Here is a 22,458-nt window from a genome sequence, read left to right on the forward strand (position 1 = left end):
GGGCTTTTTGATACAAGGGCCGAAATATTCGACCCAGCGTGCCTATCTAATTTTTGGGCAAATACGGGTACGGGGAGGTCCAGCCCAACACGATCATTTTGGGGGCTCAACATCACACGCCTCCTGTTCTCCTCCCTCCTAACCTCTGCGAAGACCTCTCGGGTTGAAGGAAGAGGTCGCCAGCCAAGGATCCGTCCCCTCACGTCGTCAAGCTCTCGGTTCAGGCCGGCAAGGAACTCGAAGACCCTTTCGTTTTCGAGCCTCCTTCGGTATCGTGTACTGTCGCTGGAGCACTCCCACTCCTCGTCGATGCTCGGGTCGAGCTCCTTCCAGAGATGGGTCATCTCCATGAAATACTCAGTAACGCCTCTCTCACCTTGCCTCATCTGCCACAATCGGGTCTTGATTTCAAAGATTTGCGAGTAACTCTCAACATCAGAGTATGTCTCACGTACAACTTCCCAGACATCCTTCGCCATTGGCAAGAACAAGTAGACTTTTCTGATTGACGGTTGCATCGAGTTGACGAGCCAAGCTGTGACCATGGAGTTTTCGGACCTCCATTTTTGCAAGGCTACAACGTCAGTAAGGTCTAGTTTTCTCCATTCACCGTTAAGATAACCTAGCTTCCCTTTTCCCTCAATCACCAATTTTAATGATTGAGCCCACTCACGGAAATTTTTTCCGTTTAATTTTTCCAATGAGAGTGGAAAGGCTATGTTATCTAGCCCATTCGAACCCCCAACAGATGTGGCCTCTGAGTCACCGTTGATATTTGCAAAAGAGGTAGACCCTCTGCTATTGATGGTGCTGCTGGCCATAGGTTAGCTAAGGTTGAGAAACCCTAACTCTGATACCATGTAAGCAGAAGAAGTTATGAATCTCTTCTACATTAATTTGTTCATATGTACATCCCAATATATAATGCGATTACCTATTCTAAACAAGGAAACAATTCCCTTACTGAATAATATCAAATCCCCCACATTTACCCACTTTCCTAATTTGTGTATTATTTACAATGATACTTGAAATTGGGATTTTAACACATTTCATGAGTATGCTTCCCCTAAACAATGTAAAGTGACGAAATAAGTCAAGAAATATTAATTTTAAAAAATGAATTGTATGCTGCTTAAGAGAAGGCATCAAGATAAAAATAATAAAAACCTAAACTTTTGGCATCTATCAACAATTAAAAAATGATAATATTTCATGCATATCTTTCGTTCAATTAAAAAAATAAAAACAATAAAAAAAAAGTCAATACATAAGAACTTTCCAATCCAAAGTCCGAGCTGTCTTTTCAATCAGGGACACCAAATCATAGAAAACACTGCTCAACCACAAAGTTTTCACCTCCTTATCTCTCCAAAAATCCTAAATGAAGTAATGTTATGTTTGAGAACATGGATTTTGGACCTTGGATTTGAATAGATTTGAACAAACTTCAATACAATTTTACATTACATCTTATCCAAATCCAACACAAATTCAAATCCAAGGCTTATCCAAACATAGGGTAAAAAACAATCTAAAGAATCTGAATACAGCCACTGCCTTCCAAACAAACTGAAACATCAATTCCACATAGTCCAAGCAGTAGAGCATTCCAGAAAAAACAAAAAGAGAATGAGTTCGACCCTTTTATGGCCTTCCAACTTGCAACAGATTGTTGGTCTTAGCTCTTTTAGTGACTGCCAAATAGAAAAAGGCCTTCGCCCCTAAAAGGAACCTTAGCTTTCCAAATCTAATTCACTAGCACTTTGTTTGGATCAGATGATTTAGAGAAAAAAGAAAAAAAAATTTAACTCTCCCCCAAAATGACTCGTTTGGGTGGCAATTTATAAAAGAAATGAATAGAAATGGAGGGAACCTCTCATAACCCCTTCTGAATCTCCCCAAAAGTGGAAGATTTGGAAAGAAACAGACCCCCCAAGTATAAAATCAAAAGGTAAAAACAACAAAATGAAAGGTGAGACAAAGCACTCTCCTTTCTCTTCATCTCTCTCACTAACCAAACAAAAAAGAGAGAGAGAGCTCTAATATTTCTTTTATTTTCTCATCATTAGAAGAAACCATTATCATTTCTTTTCTTTTCTCTTTTTTCTTTCCTGGCTATCCAAACATGGTGTAAGGGAAAACAAGCACAATATTGTGTAATATGAGAAATGAAAGATTTGCAGGAATTCCAAAACTCTCCAAAGTCCAAATCCAGCAAACAGTGATGTGTTTTCATTGGTGCATACTGTTAGCCATGCTAATAGTGAAAATTTGATAATGACACACTGATACTGTGAAAAATCAAAATTATGATGTGCAAGCAAAGTCTTGGAATACAGTTCCGATCAGCAAGAGAAGAATACACTTTTTTTTTCTGTGTATAAAACAAAGAATGCTATTAGAGAACGAAAGAAGATGCAACAAAAGAGGAAAGCAAAACAAAGAGAATAAGATGTCCTCCCTTTACAAAATAGAGACAGCTACAGGATCAAAGAAAAACAAAAGCAAGACATCTCAATGAAGCAAAGAAAACAAATCCCACCGTACGTCTTCCGGAGAAACAAGATGAACGAAACCATTTGTGGAAACACATAGCAATGCAAGAAACACCACTCTACTTCAAAAAGCAAGTTAGTAGAAATAGCAACACCTTTAAAAAATGTTGACATTCCTTTCCAACCAAACACACCAAATAACCACCATAACAGTCCATAACAGTGCACCACCACAATGCTTTCCTATCCTTTCCCTCACCAAAACACCTAATAAGAATAGTAGAAAAAGCCTTCAACACAGAGGGGCAGATCAGTTTTCACCAAAAATACAGATAACTTATTCCAAATAGCCAAAGTGAATAGACAGTGTAGGAACAAATGTGAACAAGTCTTCCCACTCCTTAAATGAAGGATGCAAACATCAGACGACAGGACCTTATTAGGTCTTCTCTTCTGAAGCAAGTAATTGGTACTGATTTTCTCAAGGATTGCAGTCCAGATAAAAGCTTTTACTTTCAAGGAAACTTTAGCTATCCAAATCAAAGGGTGCAGGGCAAAAGGAGCAGCAGTAAGATTATGAATAAAATAAGAAAAAAGAATTTGAAAGAGAATTCTCTAGAAGAATCTAAAGTCCACACCCTTTTTTCACTCCCCAAATGGACATGAAAGAATCAAGGAAAGTGGTCAAGAGTGCCAACTCATTAATTGCTCTCATTATTCTAACTTCCAGTTCCACCATGGACCAGTTTTGTCCACAGAATAATTCTCATGCAACCAATATAATTGTCATTCTTCTCTATTTCTGTCCCAAAGCTCTCACAGTGCATCCAATGCCAGCTAACAATAGAGTGTCAAAACAAACATTTTTAATTATCAACTATGAACAAGAAAAAATTTTCAAAGAGTGCCAGAGACATGTTGCAGCACTGGTATAGGGAACACATGTTCCAAAAAGGGCATAGGTCCTGCCAGAAATTCTTATGCTGTAAATGCTAAAACTTGTCATATTTAAACTCCAAACAGAAACAAGGTAACATACAATTGTTGAGTTGTATTAAATCCTATTATGGTGATAATCAACAAGTTTTATACGACAAGTAAGTTATATAATTTTGATAAAATGAAATAAATAATATTTCCAACTTGAAAAAGTGTGTCCATTTTTTTAAACTTGTGCATAGTAGAATTTAACTTATTGTAACAGCCTCCGTTCACAAATCTACTTTGAAACCAACAATAGAAAATTTTGATGTCACGTGACAAGTTCGCACTCTGAGGAATTATAATTTAGAGAAAATAATTTAGAGTCTGTGCCTTGGTGCGATGGCAAGTGCCTCCGCCTCGGTACGGGTGGTCTTCAAGTTCGAGACTTGGGAACGGCCTCTCCAAAAATGGGGGTAAGGCTTGCCAACATCCACCTCTCCCAGACCCCACTCAAAGTGGGAGCCATGTGCACTGGGCACGGCCCTTTTTTTTAAGAAAATGATAGATACTATTACAAATGAAAAATATTTCTTTGGAAGGTAGGCAGAAGATGATAGAATTGGCTGCTCCCAAATGAGTTAAATCAGCAATTAGTAATAAAATTGGCAAACTTATGACTATAGAAATGGTAAAGCTTAAAGTTTCCTAGCAATATAATCAATTAGAAGCAACAGAGAAAATAACACAGGAAAAAGAAGTGTGGCTAAGACTGTTGCCCATCTCTCTCTTAATATAACACAGGAAAAATATAAGGTATAAAGTCATGTGAGAATCTTATCTTCAAAAATGTTCTCAAGTGGTAATGCAGGATTACATATATACTATGTTTGGCAGTACATGTATTTTCGTCATCAACAAATGATTTTAGGAGTTCAGTTCTTATTATGAATTCGATGTGCAATGATAATTTTTAGAAGAGTTCACATGTACCAACTGACCTGCCACCCACATATCTGTCTCCCCAAACTTTAGAGCATTACGAGATATTACAGGCGCCGTCAAGCTGTTATGGACAGAAATAAATAAATTAATAAAAGAGCACATCAATATTTGCTCCAACAAAATATTAATTATTAAGCAGCATCAAAATTAGGCATCTCCCTTAAAGCCAAATTCTGAACCTGAGAAGCTCCATAATGGAGATAAAAAGTATGGCAAAATACTTTAAAAAACCAGGGACGAAAATTGTAAGGCGGATTTATTGCTTTGCTTGTAACTCTAGCAGCAATGAAGCAAATCATACCCGGTTGTTGGAGTCACAATTATATCAACCTTCTTAAAAATCTCCATGTGGAAGTTCATCATCCTTCGCCTACAACAAATCAAATCAGATCATATTACACATGCTTATTTAATGCGTTATGTCACCAGTTTATCTAAAATCTTAAGATGTTATGTGGTGGGTCAACAATCTATCCAATCACATGAGGCTGAATCTCACACATAGGAGGAAAGCAGATCAAACTTGAATGGGTGCAAAGAATGGAACAATGCATGCTATATAATGGACATAACATGGGAAACCAAGGCCGGAACCCAGGACCTTGTGGAACCAGTGCTCTGATACCAAGCCACATCACCATTTGACCTAAAAGCTTAAGCTGTTAGGTGGTGAGCCAAAAAAGTATATGAAGCTATCTATCAAGTGTAGGATATCATGTGTTTCCATAAAAAAGATCTCGACATTGGATATATACACCGCTAGGCTCTTTTAACAAAAGTTATCAACAAGATAGAAAATATTAATACAAATTGAATATGTTATCGATTGACTGTACTGCCTCAACCAAGAAGCAATATTCTGGTCAAGAATGGGCAAGAGCAAGAATCATAGCTGTCATGTTCTATAGGTTTAGAATTAAAGAATAGATTTTTTCTGAAGCCAATACCATGTGTTAAGGAACATAGACATTGATCCACAAGGTAAAATGACTAAAATATTAGGTCATCACTCCTAATAATTGCATGTTTCATGTTTCATGTTTCCTGCTTACTTTTGCGGACAAGGTGATGTAGGAGCAAGTGTTCTCACATAAGAGGGATAAGAAACCCAATCAAATTTATTTCAAGTTTCCAACAATGATTGTTCAATCAAACTAGGGCTGCTTGCTTAAGAACAAAGAATCCTACTTCTGCTAGGAAACAATTTTCCATCTTACGATACTTTCCTATGATAAAAAATAAAAGCAAAATTTTAATAAAGATTAAAGTAAAAATAAACTACTTTAATATTTGTCTCGTTAAAAGAAGCATAACCAATGTGGGATGCCTCTCCCTCTACGTTGGGCTGAGTTACACCTATGGATGGGATGTAGGGCCACATGTCATTCTCCCACACTTCAAAAGTGTTCAACCTTGAACAAGAAGAATATCCAGGTATTGAAGATCCATTCCAAAGAACAACTGGAACCATCATTGAGACTGCAAAACATGCCTCACAGAAACAGCCGTAACACTCAATGAATTCTTCCAGGGACCATAAATCAGGTGGTTTCAGAACTACAAAGGTTGTGCAAGGATAATATGACATATATCCAAATCACAAATATAACAATGACGAGGAAGTTCAACATGCCAAACCATAAGTCAACCAACACACTGCAAGAAGTAACAGCTGCAAAATTAGACTGGTTACCAATGAACAACTGATCAAGAGATGAGATTCATGGAAGCTTCTGTATCAACAATAGTGTGAACCTGCTGTTGTTCCCATTATGCACAACAATACCATTGAACAACACAATCAATTTAGAAAACGATCAAGCACCTTTCTCTGATACACACTGAAATGCAGAACTAATATTTCTCTCTTCATCTTCACAACTGGAATACTCAACTGCATTATAAACCTTATTTCCCCACAGTATCCTCACTAGTGTCACCCTTCTCTTGATCATCCATGTCTTCTTTCGCCTCTATGACCTTCAGAAAATTATTTTTAGGACTATGATGAAAACTATATCCATTTCCCCACAATTGTTAACATTTCACAAGGTTCTACCAGACTTCCTATTATTTAAGGGCTTTGTAGAAACAGGAACAGAACATACTGCAAGATTTCAAGATACTTCCCTTTGAAATTTAAATACTCTCTTAGCATATTTAGCAAAAGAAGCAGCCTGGTTAACAATTTTGAAAGTATCTCCATATAGTTCAGATCGGATACTTAAGTCCTTCAATATATCTAATAATATGTTGCTGCTTAGTCCCAAAAACCCAACACCTAGGACTAAGATTTTGAAACTCCGGTGTGTAAGGATCAGCAACTTAGTCACCCCAATGCATGCATTCTAGCATATACATCCTGCACTTCTATACCATCACCTCTTTCATTTGGTTCCAACTTCCAAGTTGGTATAGGGCCTGCGAATCCACACTGGAACTCTTTAAATACCAACCATGTACGAGTAGAGCCCTTCAGTTAACATTTTCCTCAGGCCTACCTTCAGGAGATTGAAATCAGAGAATGCAGTTTTGATATGTGAGAAGGCTACAACTGGATCTCAGTGGGTTGCAGCGGCTGAAGTAAGACTGGACATTAGAGGTGGTGATGACACACGCAGCAGGCCAAGTAGTGATGAACTAATAGTCCTCACACAAAAGGGATAAAATCCTAATCAAAATCAACTCCATTCTCCAAAGCTGATCATTCAGTTACAACCATGAATATTACAGTAGACCACTTACTTGGGAATAAAGAATCCTACCACTAGAAAATAAACTTCAATCCTAGGATGTTTTCCCAAAATAAAATAAAAGGAAATTTCTAATAAATTATAAAAATTAAAATCAATAACTTAAATTTTCTTCTTCCTAAATGACGTGTAAATGTGGGCACATCCCTGTCTTGAAATTACGCCTGAGTGTCGCAAGCAGAGTATTTCACACCTTTGTGAAGGTCCGTGTGGCGCTAGCTAAAGCACACTTGTTTAACTAGGCAGCCAAAAATTTACCATGATTTACAAACATAACACATTCATACCAATTGAATGAAATGTAAGTAGAAGCAGTAAGCAATTCAAGAAAGTAACAGGAAGCAAGTGGTAAACATCAAAGCAACGTAATTCATTAAACATCTACAGAGCTTTATATGCAAATCTAGTTGTGGCACTAGGAAACATCAAACTGTCCAAGAGTCATACTTCCATTTTTACACTAGGACAGAAATACCCTTAAGAAATAAACCAACACTAGTATATATATGATGGTAACCTATCCCACATACACAAGACAAGCAGTCAAAGGCAAGCATGATGCCCTAAACAAGCTTGGCTCATGACGCTCCCCACTTATGCAGTCGACGTCCTCATAAACTTTGATTTTAGGAACTTTTCAACTTTGTCCACTAATGTTGCATACCTTGCACAGAAATCAAGCTGATTTCTTTGTCTCCAAGGCCTTTCCACTTCACTAAGAACTCGGGCCACTTCTTCCTTGATGATGTGAATTCTCTATCTACAAAAATGACTTCCACTTCTTTTCTGTCAGGTTGCGTTGTCTTCACTCATGCTCTGGCTAACTGACTTTCACTTGGATCGTCAATGTCGGCATTGAATGGCTTGAGGCAGTTGATATAAAACACAAAATGCACTTTCATCCAAGCCGAAGGATCAACCTTGTAAGAGACCTTTCTAACTTTGGCCAAGATGTGGACTGATCCTTAATACTTATGAAGCAGTCTCATATCTCGACATAGTAATGACCTGATCTATTCAAAATTGAGCTTAACAAGCAGCAAGTACCCAAGTTAACGTGCAACGGTCTTCTCCCCACTTCTTCATCCGCTTTGAAGCTTCTCCAAGTAGGCTCGAGTGATCTCTGCATTTTATCTCTATTCTTTGGTGATGATGTATGCTCTGGGACTCTTTCCTTCGTACGGCTCATCCACTATGTAAGGAAATGATGGTTGCTAGTCTGTAACAAGCTCAAAAGGACTCTTATTGGTTGTCGAGCTCTTTTAGGCTTTGAAAAATAACTCAGCCACATAAAGCAATTGCACCCAATTCTTCTAACTGGCATTGACTAAACGGCGCAAGTACTCTTAAAGTAGCCCGTTGAATCTCTTTGTCTCTTTGTCTGTCTATGAATGCCAACTCAAAGAGATGTCAAGTTGTGAATCAAGGATTCTAAAAAATTTTGTCCAAAAGTTGCCAGGGACTTAAGTCATGGCCACTGATTATATCTTAGGGAACACCCCCAAAAAAATTGTGTTGTCTATTCTACTAAATAGTATTTCAGTGCAAGTATGAAGATACCGTGCATCGAAATTTTGTCTATCACAATAAGTATAGACTCTGCATCTCCCACTCTGAGCAATTTGGTGATGAAGTCCCGTAAGACACTTTCCCACGGTCTTTTAGTACTGATAGGGGCTCTAGTGACACTACAATATTCTTTTGCTCCACCTTTTCTTGTTGGCAAGTGATACAAGTTTGGGTATAATTGACCACATCATCATGCATCTGCAGCATATAATACCTTTGCTTTAGTAATGCCAAAGTGCAATGTCATCTTGGATGTCCGGCCAAAATGGTATCATGACACCCTCCCAGTAGTGCCTTCCTCAAATCTCCAACTTGTGGCACAATGAACCGATTACCATGGGTCATCAGCAATTCGCCTTCTATCCAAAACTGGCATGTTTTGCCCTTTTCATCAGTTTTTGAGGTTTTGGGTTTGAATCCCGCATCGTCGTGGTAATAGTACTTAGCGTCAAGTGAGTTACCATTTGTAAGGCCACCAACACAGCCTTCCAACTCAATGCATCTACAACTTGGTTCATCCACCCCGCCATATGCTCAAACAAGAAATCAAATTTTGCCAAGAATTCCTAGCATTGTCCATACTTGGGTGATAACTTTAGTTGCAGCCGAGCTATCTATTTTCACCACAAATCTCAATCCAAGTAGGTAATGTCACCACCTGCATGGACAATGGATCACCACTAGCATCTCCTTCCCTAAAGTTGTGCAACTCCATTCAACTTCACTAAGCTTACAGCTCTCATATGCAATAAGATGTCCTTCCTATAACAAGGCTCCTCCAAGGGCGTAGTCTGATGCATCTATATATACCTCAAAGGTTTTCATGATGTCTGGAAGAGCAAATACTGCTCCCTAGAACTTCTTCGTCTAGTTCCACCCCTAACCCTTCTTCCGCAATTCAATTAAAGCAACAATTCTCCTCGAGTACCCCTCCAAAAACTTTTTTGTAGCAATTAGCAAGAACAAGAAAGGAAAGCAACTCCTTCACTGTTGTTGGGATCTTCCAATCTTGAATGGTTCTTACCTTCTTTAGATCCATTCTAATATGACCTTATTTGATTACATGACCAAGAAATTTTATGCTTTGCTAAGCGAAAGAGCACTTCTCTTATTTCACATTCAAACTATCCACCTCTTGCCTATAGAACACATTCCGTAGATGCTCTTTATGTTCCTCTTGAGTAGAACTATAGACCACTATGTCGTTGAGGCATAATATGACAAACTTGTCAAGGTACTCTTGAAATACCTAGTTCATCAAGGTACAGAATGTCATCGGCACATTTGCCATCCCAAATGACATCACCAACTCATGTGCCCCACACTATGTTAGAGAGGTTGTCTTCGGTACATCCCCATCTGCTATCCTCACCTAATAGTAGCTTGACCTCAAGTCAAGTTTGGTGAAGTACTTTGCATGACTCAATTGATCAAAAAAATCAGCGATCAATGGAATAGGGTACTTTTTGTGCACTATTACCTTGTTGAGCGCACGGTAGTCCACACATCCGCATACTCCAATCACGTTTCTTTTGAAATAATACTAGTGCTCCAAACAGTGCTTTGGAAGGATGAATATATCCCACTTCCAACAATTCTTCAAGTTGTTTTCTCAACTCTACTAGCTCTAGAGACGCCATCCGATATAGCCCCTTAACAGGTGGCTTCGCTCCTGGGAACAATTTGATATCATCCTCCACACCCAACTGTAGCTTCTTGGGCATTGCAACTTTGTACTCCTCTAACACAGCTTGGATGGTCATAGGCACCAGCTTTTAGCCTACTTTTTCATCAAACACGAGTGTGACTAGATACATATGTTCACCCCTCAATCCCTTCTTGAGTTTCATGACAAAAAGGAACTTCCCGTCGTCACCTTTCCTTGCAACAGCTTGCACCATGCAAGCATAGTCTCCCATCAAACAAAGGGAACTAGAAAAATACATCGACACTACCTTAGTCTCCCTTAAGAATTCCATTCTAAGAATGACTTGAAAATCATCCAATGGCACTGCTGTAAAATTCTCAATTTCCTACCCACTGCCCAAGCTTTATAGTAACTTGCTTGGCTACTCCTAGAGTAGGCTGAGCTACAAAGTTAGCCACTTTTACGCATCCTGAATCCTTCTCAAAGGGTAAGCCTTTTTGCTTTTTCCTATGAAACAAATTTATAGATAGCGTCGATATCAACCATAGCACGAGTGCTCTCCCCATTGATCCTCAAGTCAACAAACATCAACCCTTTTGCCTGTGTAACTTTCAGTTCTTTCATCTGCCTCTCCAATGTGTTCACTAGCCACGTTACACCCATCCTTGGGTTATCTTCCTCATCCTCATCACCCTCCACTGCCCCCTCTACGATGGAAGCTTGTAAGGCATTGAGTAATGGCTTGTGAGGGCACTCAAAAACTTTATGAGGGCCTCAACATAAGAAGCATGTCATCTAACCCTTACCATTGGGAGTGTTGAATGATCGAGACGACGAACCTTCCTTTGAAGTTGAAGTCTTACTATTGGCTCCCCCACTTTTGGGTTTGCCCTTCTTAAAAGACTTTCTGCCATTTCCACCCACACATCTCTCTTTGGATGTTGCAGATTTGTCTCTAACGTAGTTAGTCAAGCGTTCGGTAGCAACTCGTGCAATAGACAAATCTTGAACTCTTTGTATATGAAGTTTTGTTCTTACCCACAGTTTCAACCCCTCTAGAAAATAGAACTCATCCTTCTCCAACATGTCTCGGATATCCAACATCAAAGCAAAAAATTGTTTCACATATACCCTAATTAACCTATTAAGCTTGAGGTCTCTCAACTTCTATCTAGCATTATACTCAACATTCTCAAGAAAGAATTGGGCCTTAAATTATCTCTTCGATGTCTGCCCAATAATCAATAACATAGCATCCATTGTTAATCTCATCATACTTGGTAAGCCACCACAATTTAGCATCACCAGCCAAGTACATGATTATAGTGTTTACTTTCACCTGTTCTAGTTCGTCCTTATCATGCGAAACTATTGCTCTATATCAAGCAAGAAGTTTTCCAACTCCTTAGCATCACGGGCACCCCCAAACGTTCTAGGTTCTGGAACCTTGGTCCTACTAAACTTCGAAATGTAAGAGTTTCTTATAGCAAGAACCATAAGTTCACCTTTGCAGTCAGGCCAGCTCTATGGCCACATTGTCCGTTGTCTCTTCTTTTGATATTGGTCGGCATGGTCTCTTACCAAAGCTTCACAATCTCACAATGAAGGCAACTGAAATAACATAGTAATTAACCGAGCTCTAATACCAATTGTCATAAGCCGAGTATTTCACATTTTGATAAGGGTCATGCAATACTAGCTAAAGCATTCTTATTTAACTAGCTAGCCAAAAATTTTACCACAATTTACTAACAGAACACATTCCTAGCAATGGAATGAGAAGCAGCAAGCAATTCATGAAAGTAATGGCAAGCAAGCAGCAAACATCAAAGCAACATAATTAATTAAAGCAACACCTCCGTTAACAATACGTGTTTAGAAAGGTAGGCAAGTAGGCTAAACACAATGAGAATTGACTAGTGAGTTTTACAGATTGATGAACACTCACCCTACCCTAAAGAGCTTTATATGCAAATCTAGCTCTAGCACTAGGAAACATCAAACTGTCCAAGGATTCATACTTCCATTTTCACACTAGGATAGTAATACCCTTAAGAAATAAACCTACACTAGTATATACACAATGGTAACCCATCTTATGCACATGAGACAAGCAATCACAGGCAAGCATAATTCCTGAACATGCTCGGCTCATAATGCCTAAGCAACGCCCATGCTAGACATAGGATCCTATTGTGTCAGAAAGAAAATCAAGTTAGGGTATTATCCACAGCCTGAGGAGTTACAAAGCCTAACGAACATAAAATCAACCACCAAATGAGCCATCAACACCTCATTAGCAAAGGAAAAGATCTTGCACCAAAGGTGCCTAGCCACCTGAAAATGAACGAATAAGTACTTGTTTGTCTAATGAGAATCTAAGCACATCACACAAATATCTAGGTCAATTGCTTTATTAGGTCTCTCACCTACAACAAGTCATTAGTATTAATTCTATCAATAACCAGGTTTCAAGTAAATGCCTTAAGCTTGGAGTCAACCTAACCTTCTAAATTATGTTCTCCAAAGGACTCTTTGGCTTGAGAGGAACACGAGAACTGTTAAGGAGTGCTTAATTTGTCCATGTTTATTATGGGATAGAGCGCTGTTCTTGGCCTCTCTTTTTGGTTCCACTCTTTTTGGTTCCATTCTTTTACCTAGCTTTCTAAATTACATTCTCCAAAGGACTCTTTGGCTTGAAAGGAACACGAGAACTAGCAAGAAGTGCTCAACTTGTCCTTGTTTATTATGGGATAGAGCACTGTTCTTGGCCTCTTTTTTTGGTCCCATTCTTTTCTTTTTGTTTTTTCTTTGGGGTGGGTGGGGGTTTGGGGTGGAGGGATTATTGTTGTTCAACCTTCTAAGGGATTGGAGGCAGCTCTTTTGCTATATTTTTAGTTGTTGATCACTGCTCTTTGTGGACACCTTGTCCTCGTCCCATTTATATCTAGCTTTGTTCCTTAATAAAAATTTTTATTATCTAAAAAAATATCTCATTCTCCAAATAGAAGGTAACCATCACAACCATTTGAGGATGATATTATTATGAAACAAATTATTTATATACATATACACACATACATACATATATATATATATATATATATATGGATATATCTTTGTGTGTGTGGGCATGTATGTATGCATGTATGTATTGTTGTAAAGTTAGAGATGGACGAGACAAGAAGAGATGAAGAGAAGAGAAGAGAAGAGAAAGAAGAGGAAAAACTAGGAAGTAGTTTCGTGGAGTCTACGTACAGCTCTAGGTTTGCCCTCTTATATATTATTAATAATAATAAAGTGTTAAGGACAAAATATCAGAATTAACACAACCTATTTACTAAAATAACATTTTCTCTTCTAATACTCCCCTTTAAGCTGGAGGTGTATAAATATCCCCTAACCCCAATTTATAACAACCATTAGACAAGGCAAGCCTAAACAAAGGCTTCGTAAAAACATCACATAACCGATCCATAGATTTCAAAAAGGGAGACCTCATGATCTTCTTCAACAAAGCATCTATCACAAAATGACAGTTAATTTTTATGTGCTTTGTCCTCTCATGGAACATTGGATTGCTAGCAATATAAATAGTAGCTTGATTATCACAAAACATATCTATTAGCTTCGTTATCAAGAATGCCATCTTTGACATTAAAGACTTCACCCACATAAGCTCACTTACACTATGAGCCATAGTACAATATTCTGCTTCAACATTAGATCTTGCTACAATAGTTTGTTTCTTTCTTTGCCAAGTAACAAGATTACCTCCCACAAGTGTACAGTATCTAGTAGTAGGCCTTCAATCATCAACAGAGCCAGCTAGATCTGCATAAAAATATCTCATGATCCTACAATTTTTATTGCATTTATACATCAAACCTTTGCTAGGATACCCTTTGAGATAGAACAAAATCCTACAAACATCATCCCAATGTGGTTGTTTGGAATTTTCTATAAAAAGACTCACGACCCCCTCTGCAAAAGATATGTCAGGTCTAGTGACAATCAAGTAGATCAACTTACAAACCAACTGCCTATCTCAACATTTGTCTTCAAACTTCGGTCCAACATCCCTGGACAACTTCTTATTAGGATAAATGGGAGTATCAATTGGTTAGCTCCTAACAAACCAATCTCACTAAGCAAGTCCAACATATATTGTCGTTGAGATAGATCCAAACCTTTCCTACACTACACAATCTCAATATCAAGAAAGTAACGCAGGACACCCAAATCCTTGATTTGAAATTTTGCTTGAAATCATTGCTTAACATCTGCAAACCTGCTCAGGTCACTACCAGTGATGATGATGTCATCAATATAAAGTACTAGAAGTACCACACCTATCTTCTTTTTGCAAAAAAAAAAAAAAAAAAACCAAATGATTAAAGTAGCCTAGAAAAAGCCTAGTGCAAAGACTACAACACTAAATTTGTCAAACCAAGCTCGAGGAGACTACCTAAGAACATAAATAGCCTTATGCAACCTACACACTTTCCATCCTCCAACTACGTTGCATACCCAAAGGATATTCCATGTATGCCTCTTCCTGCAAATCCCTATACAAAAAAGGGATTCTTCACATCCAACTGTTATAAGGGCTAATCAAAATTAACTGCCAATAAGATCAATACATGAATAGAATTTAGTCAAGAAACAAAAGAGAATGTCTCAAGATAATCAGTACCATATATTTGGGTGTATCCCATGGCAACCATAAGCCTCGAACTATTAAATAGAGCGTAGGAAGATATTTGATGGTGTAGATCCAATGACACCTAACCAACTCCTTACCGAGAGGAAGATCCACCAAGTACCATGTCTCTTGAAAGGTTAAGGCATCCATTTCTACATTCATTACATGCTTCCATCCCAAGGTAGCAAGCGCTTCAACATACTAAGAAGGGATAAAAATCGAGGAATGAACAAGGCAAAAGAATGCATAGGGCTAGGAAGGTAAAGAACTAAAACATAAAAAGCGGTACGATACGCAACAAATGATTTTTGAGTACCTTTTCAGTTCTTAAATTTCCACAAAATTGTCAAAATTTCTATCAAAATTTCCGATTTTCATCACCCTTGAAATCAAAATGGAAGTCGATTTTTGTCTTGCATAATTTCCATCGAAATCTCAACAAATCATCTAAAATTTATCAAAATCTCAAAATTTTGGCAAAACTTGTCGAAATTTTAATTAAGCTATTAATTCCCTCGAAATTCAAATGAGGGATTTAGGAGTGAAATGAAATTTCTATTTTAATTTATTTTATTTATTTAAAAAAAAAATGATTATTACAATTGCTTTTGAAATTATATGAAAAAATAAACTTACAACAACATTTTATTTAACCATTCATTTCTAAATTATCATTATTTGTACAATAAATAATATTTAAATAATTTCTGAATTTAATTTTATTAATTGATTCACTAAATATGTTTAATGTACATTATCTTACACATATGTTTGACGCACATATTATATTACAACTTCTCCACCTTATACACAGCAGGGATGTATTTACTTGTAATATATGAGTCCTAAGACATACATTATTATGTCTATTAATCATTTCTAAAGCTTCATAAAACAATTCCATGTTTTACTAATGATTTCCACTATTTTTTTCAAATCAAAATCAAAAAATTACCGTCGAAATTTCCGTACTTTTGGAGCTTCGAAATTTGAGTCGAAATTGAAATTTATGACCTTGGGTAGATGAGGTGCCTGCATGGTGGTAGTGATGTTTGTGCTTTGTTTTCCGTCATTTATAAACCCTCAATTGTTTCATTGGATCAGTAATTGATTGATTTGGAAGAGGAGCAAAAGATTTCTCACTAGGGATAAGGGTAGGAATAGGAGGATCAACAAAGGGGGGACCATAAATAGTTGATGGAATCTGAACAAATTCATTCAAAGAGGCCCCAGCACTATAGATATAAGGTGTCCCCTTAAAAAAGGTGACATTGTCACTAACATATTTCTTATATGAGTGTACAGATCATAATATCTACCTTTATGAGTTCTTGAGTACCCAAAAAAGACACATTTAATAGCACAAAAAGAGAAATTATCTTAACCAATATGTGGAACATGAACAAAACATGTGCACCAAAAGACATAAGGCACAACAGAAAACATGGAGGTTTCCCAATACACAATGGAGAAAGGAATTTGTCCCCCGAAAACACTTGATCCATCCTATTGAACAAAAATTGGGTTGTAAGAAGAGCATCAGTCAAAAAGGTTTTTGGATCATGCATATGAAGGACAAAAGACAATGTTATGTCAAGTAAATGTCAACTTTTATTTTTATTTTTTTTGTTTAGCTACTCCATTCTGCTAAGAGGTATGTGTTCAAGATGTTTGATGAATAATCCCTTTGGCCAAGAAAAGAAGACTAAAGCACATTCTGAACAAATTCAAGTGCATTATCAGATCAAAAAATTGGAATATCAATGTCAAACAAAGTTTTTATTTTCTAGTAGAATTGAGTAAATGCATTTTAAAATTAGACCTATCTTTTAACAAATAGATCTAGGTCATATAAGAAAAATCATCCATAAAGGACACAATATTGACGACCAATCAAATTTTTGACTCCACACAAACACCAAATATCTAAATGAATAAGAGAAAGGAATGATTTACTACGAAGTTTGACTCTAGACAGAAAAAGAGGCCCTAATATGCTTTCCCAGCTGACATGTGGAACATTCAAAACGAGAAACAAACTTGAACACTGGAAAAACTTCTTGTAGTTTTTGAAGGGATAGATGACCCAGATAAGTGTTCCATTGATCAAAAGAAACACTACCTATGACAAGAATTGGATCCACCATGAACACCATCAAAAGAGTATAAGCCATCCTTCTAAAGCCCTCCACCAATCCTCTTCTTCATTCAAAGATCCTAAATAACACAATGAGAAGAAAAGGAGGTCACAAAACAACTATGAAACTTAGTTAATCGCCTAATTGATAGCAGGTTCAATGGAAATATAGGCACATATAACACACAGGAAAAAGGAATAGAAGGAATTGAATTAAAATTTCCAATACCAAAAACTATCAACAGGAGTAACCTTAGGGTGTAAAAAAGTGGGGTCAAAGGACTCGAATAAATTAGGACTACCTATCATAGGACACCTACGGTGATGAAGATGAGGAGGCAAGAACCCCAATTGTACCTAAATGAACCACAATAACACTAGATATAAAAGACTGAGTTTGGAGTATTTGAACCATATAAAAAATATTGTTAAACTCCTCTCTAGATATGGTAGATGATGTATTCAAACTTCCTAGTGGAGTGGCTAGGTGCATTTGAAGTGTCAATAGTAGATTTTCCCTTCAAAAGCAACTTATTGGCCTAAGTTGGTCTACTAAGGAGATCCCAACAACAATAAACAGTATGATTTTCCTCGCCACAATGTGTGCAATTGCAAGAATCTCCACAACAAGTTCCTTGTCCTAACACACATTCACTGCCACAACCATAGTCCAAACCTCACCCTAATCCACCAAAGCTTCCCCTGCTACAGTTAGCAATATCGATGGCTAAATTATCGTGGGAAGAAATCAGGCAGCATACACTAGCACCAAACAACACTTTCAGGACCTCCAAAGTAAAAAAATGAAGCAGAACTTACAACACTTCAGACCTTCCAAAATCCAGAACTTCAAGAGGCAGCTATGACCATAGAACTGAGCTTCCAATACCTTAGGAGGAATTACTTAACCACAAAGAACAGGGCAGGCCCCAGCAAAGTACTGCAGGCATTTAGTATACAACCCGGCAGCAGGCAACAACTGTAAACGAATGCGAGGAAGAACAAAAAATAATTGTTTGAACGCCAATCAAAACCAGCCAGCAATAGATACAAGATTGCAAATAATCAATCACGAGCACATGGCAGAAAAACAGCATCTTCAGCAAGCCACAACCAGAGTACAACTGATAGCAGCCCATGGAACAGAGGAACAGCAACAGCAGCATAATCGAAACAGATTATAGCTTCACATCAGCAAATCACCTTGAAAACACACAGCTTAGAATGCTGCACAACCTAACCGAGAAACCAACCAGAATATCAGTTTTCTCGACTGATTAGGGTAGGATAAGGGGGGGAAGAGTATGAAACTCAATTCAGATAAATCAGATTTGAAGGAAATCAATGCTCAAATATCATGTTGTAAAGTCAGAGAAGGTAGAGACAAAAATGGAAGAAGAGAAGTAAGAGAAGGAGAAGAGAAAGAAGAGGAAAAACTGGGCAGCAGTTTCCTGGAATCTACGTCCAGTTCCAGTCCTGCCCTCTTATATATTATTAATAATAATGAAGTCTTAAGGACAAAAGTACCCACATTAGCACAACCTAATTGCTAAGATAGCATATTCTCTTCTAACATAGACACATACAGACACACACACACACCTATAGATAGATAAATAGAACATACTTCGCAGATAGATGAAAACAATTATATGCAAACATAGACATGGATAATAATTGAAGTATTGAACCATTAACTAATTTATCCTCAAGTAAATTTGTTATTGAATCTAATATTTCTTCTCACTAGCATTAATATTTGTATAGCTGCTAATAATAATGATGATATAAAAAAAAATCCCCTGCAAGTTGCCTCATTGGCAAATACATGGACAATGTCTATTGCCAGGAGGGTGGAAATTAAAGCAAGGCCCCACTGCCCCATTGATCAATCAGGCCCAAAGAGATCTGGATACCATTGGTAACAAAATAATAATAATAATAGGAAGAAAAATAAATTCCATAGAAATAATAGGAAAATTGTTTAAAAAAAATTATCCTAGATGTCACTATTAATCATTTTTGGCTTTAACAGACTAACAGGTACACCCGCATGCAGACAAATATATAAAGTAATCATGCTATTTTAACCGATGGGTCTGACCAATCCATTTCCTTCACCAGGTCGGTCATGGGTCTGGGTTTTAAAACCATACTCCAAATGTAGAAACAAAAAAGCGCTGTTTAACCAATATTACATCATGTAACAAGAAAAAAACAAGTGATCTATTTGATAGACAACTTTGAGGACTTGAAGGAGTGGCATAAACACTTTCCCTGCATTCCATCCATTGCGATAAAGGCCACCCCAACTCTTAATAACCTTGTTCTAAAGGAAGCGTCTTTGTAAAAGAAGCACCCACAACCATTTTCCCTATAGAGAAATGTTGCCAGACACCAAATTCTCAAGTCCCGACACCCCCCCTCCCCCTCTGACAGAGACTTCCTACTCACATCCCAATTAATTAAATCACGTGCGAAGCCATAAGAAATATCTTGTCACCCTATCTAGCTTCTGAACTACACTAACAAGAAATTTAAAAGAGAAAAAATAAATGCAAACACTAGAAAGGCAGGAACTAACAAGCGTGATATAACCCCAAGGGAAAAGTTAGCTCTCTTCCAACCCTCTAACCTCCTACCCTCTCTTGACCACCAGATCCCAAAGGAAGACATTCAAAGGAAGATCCAGTAAGTCAATGACCAAGACAGAAAGCACAATCAGCTGAACAAACAAACTCCACCGCTCATCCTGACCATATTAAAAATAAAAATAAAATTAAAAATCCATAAACTATTAAATGCATCAGATCTAAGAGTTATAGAAGCTTCAGCTATAGACATAAAGATTGCAAGAAATGTGAACAATATATACATTATCTCAAAGCAAGATTGTACCTCAATCTATAATATTGCCTCACCTAACACATTGTGCAGTCACATAGTCTGATCCAGTGAATGACCGGAAAAGTGCCAGATTAGTGCGAACATCATATGTCCATTTTGAATTTCCCCTGTAGAAAAATCAGCAAACAGAAACACCTCAAAATTATATTATGATCATTAAAGAAGTCTTCGAGTTTCCAACTTTTACTGGTTAATTTGGGCATCTAGCATTAGGGGTGAACAAAATTTACCAAAACATCCAAAAACTGAACCAACAGAAATAAGTTCCAGTTCCGTTTTTCATTTTTTGGTTTCGGTTTTGGTTTCAAACCTAAAATTGAACCGAAAAACCAAAACACCAAAACATATTGTATTAAATTAATATTTATGAGATATGAAATATACATGTTAGCAGCAGCAAATTTATATTATTATATTCTTTAGTAATTTTTTAACCTACAATTCTAATTTTATACTAAATTATTACATTTATCTCTTTCAACTTCTATTGAGTATTTTAATTCAAGTGAAAGAACAATTAATAGATGGGGACGTTGAGGTTTTAAAGAGATAGGAAGGCACCTCCCCGTTGTGAAATTTCTATGAGGGAGAAGGGAAGTTACAAAGGACTCAACCACTCAAAGCTTCCTTGCAATTGCTGCACATCCCAATTTTAGTCCCACATGGGAAATGCTTGGACTGTTGAGGCTCCCTTCTCCTTATAAATAAACATAGCCCCCAACCCCAACGAATGCTTTACATCTTGGCTGGGCCTCCATTAATCTGTTCGCATCCGAATGAAGGCCTTTCTATGATAGTTTAAATAGATCATTTTTACCCCAATCAATTTAACACCCAAACCAAACCAGGAAACCGTTATCTAGCTCAATAATAAAAATGTCAGTTTGGTTCAGTATTAGGTCAATAGTTTAAAAAACCAAGTCCTGCGGCTCAGCTTTCAGTATTGATCAAAACCGAACCTCGCCGAACTAAATACACCCTCATCTAGTATTACTTATGTGCTCTTGTTATGTTAGTGTTATGTTAATATGCGAAAGTTAGTAAAGGTGTAGTTGTTAGAATCTTACAATTCACCATTCGATTCATATGATTCGTATCAACCCCACACCAAATCATTTCGAATCTTATTAGCGAATCTAAAAAAACTAAATCATTTCTGAATATATCGATTCACCTTGTGAATCTAATAAATTGATCTAAATCTAGCAATTCACATGGCTTTGGATCTATCATATCCTAACACACCCGACTAGTTTAAAATCCCAAAACAACTTTTATTTTTACACAATTACCTTCCATTCCTTGTCTATGTAAGGTTTGTGCTTAAAAAGAGCAAAGAATAGATCTTAAGTCTTATACTGCCTCCTTCACCAACAATTCTTCACTCTAGAAGTATGGTGTTCTACCATTGAGAGGAAGGGGCATGACACTCACTTATTAATGCCATAATGTTTCCTAGTTTTGTTAAGATTCAAAAGCTAGTTTTTTTAGTAGTTTGTTCAATTATTATCATTTTTTTAGGTAATTTATTTTTTTCTTTTGAATCTGAGAAAATTATGCATGAAATTTTTTTTTTTAAGTTGTTGATAAAGACCAAAAGTGCAATATTTTTATTATTGTTCCTTGATTCCTTCCCTTAAAACAGCATAAAGTTCATAATTTTATCAATATTTCCCAACTCATTCTCTTACTTCTCATTTGCTTATGGAAAGCATACACATAAAATATGAATTTTTTTTTACAATCAAAATTTAAATGTATTTTATTATTTTTCTTGTTGTTTGTAAATCAATATATGCATGTCATTTGGAATTGATTTTGGGAATTTGTACCGAACCTTATGATTCAATTCAATTCAATTCAATTCAATTCTTGATTCCAAAAATTGGAATTTTGGCCCATGATTAAAATCTTGATTTGGCAACTATAAGTAAGGTTATTACATCATTGGTACGTACTCGACATATGTTATAGAGGTAGAGCCTATCATTGTGATTAGGTCTTCCATTTTACCCAATTATTCAACATGGTACTAGAGCATGATTTTGAAACCTAAACTGTAATTGCCACAGCCTCCATCAAACAGAAGCCTAAAACCCTAAATCTGCTGCATGTCTGTCATCATATTGAAGAATTTTCAGCAACAACATAGCCCTGAAAAACAGCCAGCAGTAGGGAAGCTAGAGCAGTTTCCGTAAATCTCCTAGGCAACACCGCCAGTTCAGGAACACAAAAACCCCCATAGATTTTGCAAAACCAATACCATAGCCACCCACAGACATTGCCGATCTTCCCCCACTAAAATCCCATCTCCA

General features: G+C 37.1%; 1 protein-coding gene across 10 annotated transcripts in view; it reads right to left on the reverse strand.

Moving 5' to 3' along the window:
• Positions 1–22,458, reverse strand: part of LOC131152254 (fatty acid amide hydrolase-like) — a 90,754-nt gene that overhangs the window by 10,912 nt on the left and 57,384 nt on the right. For all 10 annotated transcript variants that reach the window (XR_009135901.1, XR_009135902.1, XR_009135903.1 and 7 more), the window contains 3 exons: positions 20,158–20,250; positions 4,726–4,794; positions 4,421–4,485 (listed from right to left, as the gene is read on the reverse strand). Coding sequence is in view for 7 of the 10 variants with exons in the window: in XM_058104016.1 (XP_057959999.1) it covers positions 4,421–4,485; positions 4,726–4,794; positions 20,158–20,250 (227 nt within the window). In the remaining 3 variants the exon portion in view is untranslated. The remainder of the gene's footprint in view (positions 1–4,420; positions 4,486–4,725; positions 4,795–20,157; positions 20,251–22,458) is intronic.

This window comes from Malania oleifera, chromosome 3 (assembly GCF_029873635.1).
Source record: "Malania oleifera isolate guangnan ecotype guangnan chromosome 3, ASM2987363v1, whole genome shotgun sequence".
Lineage (NCBI taxonomy): Eukaryota > Viridiplantae > Streptophyta > Magnoliopsida > Santalales > Ximeniaceae > Malania > Malania oleifera.